This window comes from Drosophila teissieri, chromosome 2R (assembly GCF_016746235.2).
Source record: "Drosophila teissieri strain GT53w chromosome 2R, Prin_Dtei_1.1, whole genome shotgun sequence".
NCBI lineage: Eukaryota > Metazoa > Arthropoda > Insecta > Diptera > Drosophilidae > Drosophila > Drosophila teissieri.
This window is the reverse complement of record NC_053030.1, coordinates 18,145,139-18,148,878: the sequence shown is the minus strand read 5'-3', so window position 1 is coordinate 18,148,878 and position 3,740 is coordinate 18,145,139. Positions and strand designations below refer to the sequence as shown.

The window sequence follows — 3,740 nt, the reverse complement described above, 5'->3', positions numbered from 1 at the left end:
ATCGCTTCGCTCATTGTTAAATAATAAAACATTTAATTAAACGGAGAACAATGCTGTTAAAAGCACATACTTTCTATTCATTGTGTTTAGTTGCAACTCTTTAGAAAAGTGCGAATGGCCATTCACAGCTCACTTCGCAAAATGTGTTTGTATAATTTAATTGTTTCTATATTGAATTAATAACTAAAACTGCATAAACGGTGGTTAAAAGTGTTATTGAATTATTTGGAATTATTGCAAAACAAAACAATTACTTAGGAATAAAATAGCAATTTAATATAAAAATCCGATAAAATGATGATTGAACTTTATTACAATTCAATAAAAAATAATTTTTTAATGAATACCTGACATATATGTTTGTTATGGTTTGTGTATGGTAGCATCTCCATTCAGCTACAGGGAGTCAACGGCCTCATCACGATGGGATTCCACAATCCTCGTGCGATGCAGTTTCTCCAACTGATTGGCCTCCTCCTCGTCCAGCTGCCTGGAGGAATCGATGTGTCCCAGGTACTCCGACGGCTGGGAGCAGTCCATTGAGGTGGCCTCCTTCCAGCAGGGACTCTTCAGTTGCTCCACGAACTTCAGATGCCGTTCCGCACAATAGGGCTCTACAATGATGTAGTGCGGATCATCCGTCAGTGGTCGGTCGTAGATATGATTTCTCGAGGCGATTGCCTGCTCCTGGACTCGTTTGATGTACTCAGGTCGGCTTTTGGCCAACATATTCAGGGCCTCCATGTTGCTGACCTCATCCATGACCACAAGATCCCCCGAAGCGGCTTGTCCGGTGCAGATACTGCCCTCTGGATCGGCGAAAATCGCCTGGATATACCGAAGCACATGCCAGATGTGATGCTGATCCTTGCGCCACTCCTTCAGGAAGTGCGCCAGATCGAGGGTCTTATTCTGCGGACAGATGTGCGGATGTAGGATCACCGTCGAGAAGACTACGGTGAGCAGGCTGGCGTCCTCCGGAAAATTATCCGGCAGCAGAATGGAGAAGCGAAACACGCTGCCCGCATAGATTCCACTGTGCACAAAGATCACGCCGAACCAGTGCAATCCGCAGGCGTAACTGGGAATGGCATAGATGTTCTTCAGCTCCTCCTTCACCAGATGGTACTCGGCCAGGATGTGGTATCCCTGTTTGATGAGCGCTATCCTTGGGTTGCTCACCGTGGAATACCACATGGTGATGGCACTGTTTGGCTATCGCACGAGATGGTTTCTAAAGCTCCACCAAATATTTAAGTTGTGTGAACCCAAAATTTGGAAGAGCTCGTGGAATCCTGCGGCAGATTTTGGTGTGTAAAGGCCAAGAGCTGGGATGAAAAGAAATTGTTACATTTTTTGATGGGAAATTCTTTGAAAACGACACCAAGCATAAAGTAGAAATTTATGTAAAATTCGAGAGAATTTATGATAACAAACTAGAATATTTTTGGTATGCAAATCAAAAACTGAATTACAAAAAACCAATGACAAGTAAGCAAGTTTATTGTTTTATGACTGCGGTCAGTGTATTTTTATGCGAATTATGTGAGTATATGTACTGCGGCATGTCAACTTACTGCAAAACAGCATATTGGACCTGGAAACGGGCATTTTCCGCAGAAAGCTCAAAAAGCCGTGTATGTCCAGTCACAACTACATACTATAAACCCCGATTTGCGAGGAGAGGCGGCAGATGGGCAGCTATGGGACTGGAACTGTGTATATCTGGAACTGGTACTCAGCGGCGTATTCAATCATGTCAAGTGTAATAATTTTGCGAATACCAGATACACGCAAAAACCATGCCCGCAGCCTTGGGGAGTTGGGGATTTGGAGAGCTGGAGAACTGGGAACCTGGAGAGGAGCAGAAGAGGACCAGGAGACGGGGCTTAGACCAACATCGCATGTGTGAGTGCGGATATTTGATTTATTGTCGCCATGATGCTCTGATGTACGGTTCTTTCACGCACTGGCAACATAATGTGGCATTATAATGTCGCATGCACCACGGCCATGTGGACTGTGGACTGCGGACTGTGTGGACTGGTGTTTTGGCTCTGGCTCTGCGTCCGTGTGATTTGTTATGAATTTATTATGTGACGGAAGTGGCTGTGGCACGACTAAGCCAACTTGCAACTGGTCAAGCAGGCGAGATGTTTGCATGCCGATGACGATGCCGATGGGCGCAGTTGCTAATTGGCCACGTTCACCTTTCCTCCTCGAGAAATTGTTCTTTGGAAAGAGGAGAAGTTGCTTTTGATATTTTTGACACTCTTTGAGGGTGATAAGGAGAGTGTTTCCATTTTTTAATGCAGTAAATTGATCATTTACTAACGTATTTGCTTTTGATATATACCAACGCAAGTCAAAAAAGAAATTCCTGAAAGGGTATAGCCAGCTTCGGTTTTCAAACTGAAAACTTTATTCTTTACGATTTTCTTAAAAAATGTATTTATTTTGGCAAACATATCCGAAACACTCACTGACAGCGACAGACAGACAATAACACTTCCTTGATAAGTTCTGCCCAGAAAAAAAGGGAATGAAACGAATGAATAAACGTGCAAAAGATAAGGGAATTGCCAAAAGTAATGAACGGAAATCAAAGTTGGTGTTGCGGTGCTGCAACTCATTAAAATTATACCGCGATACGAGGCGATATGATACGTTATGATTTGCGACTCCGCAAAAGGCGAGACTTTCTTTATTTCTTCCACTTCGAATGCGACTCGATCCGACTCGATCCTGGTGGTTAACGCCAGTTGTCTGAGTGCCCTGACATGGGTGCAACACCCAGGCGTGGCAAGGGATTCGCGGCCAGCTCATTTTCACCTACAATACCGCAGGGCGGCACTCAGAGAAAAACTAAGTTAATGGTTATATACAAGTATGTAGTATATACAGTTCTTCGAATTTGTTATGCTACATACAAGGGTTGCTTTAATCTTATCGTAGCTTAACTATGTAAGAAATATTTATACATACTAGTGAAATATAAATGAAAATTGTAAGAGAATACATTTCTCCAGGTGTAGGCAGCACATGTGATATGGTTTGGCCCCAGGCAATTGCTAATATGTGGCCCGATTCCGCGGATTGCACCTGTGGGGGATGTGGACTGGGATTGGGATTGGGATACCACTGGATACCTGTCACCTGGACCCTTCCACCACGCCGGCCACACGAGTCCAGCATTCAATTTGTGTTTCCATCCCAGCTCTTCTTCAAACTCTCATATGCGGGCAGCAATTTCTCCGCCTTGCCGGCTGTCCTTCTTATCAGCTTTCTTCATTTTATGCTGCGTTGCCTTTCGGGAACGAAAAAACAGCGTCGAGCCAGGGAAACATCAGCATCGCAGCCCGATTTTGAGGTCCGGCATTTGTAATACGGTGGCATATAACACTTAAGTGCCTGTTGTTGTTTTATAAGATAAACTCTTGCGGGGCCCACATGCGGCCACTTTGGAGGAGTCGGCGGATAACGCGTTCGCCAATTTCATTTACTGGCACTTTCATTAACCAACGCGAACGCGCCCCTACCATCCATGCCCAAAGAGCGAAAAGCAAAATAAAAACCAAACGAAGGTAAAAAAAAAAACACAAATGGCATCAAAGTCGAATAAAATAAACGAATTGGCGTGTTTTAAAGTTCCTGCTGAAAGTTGCGGGTTGGCCGCAAATATTTGGTCTCTCTGCAATGGAAGGGGATTTCCGCGAACTGTGCTCAAATGAAATGGGCTC

General features: G+C 44.2%; 1 protein-coding gene across 1 annotated transcript; it reads right to left on the bottom strand.

Moving 5' to 3' along the window:
- Positions 1-290: 290 nt before the first annotated feature.
- On the bottom strand, positions 291-1,392 carry LOC122614123 (protein crossbronx-like). The gene has a single exon (XM_043788610.1). The coding sequence runs from the start codon at positions 1,195-1,197 to the stop codon at positions 397-399; it is 801 nt and encodes a 266-aa protein (XP_043644545.1). The 5' UTR covers positions 1,198-1,392; the 3' UTR covers positions 291-396.
- Positions 1,393-3,740: the final 2,348 nt, after the last annotated feature.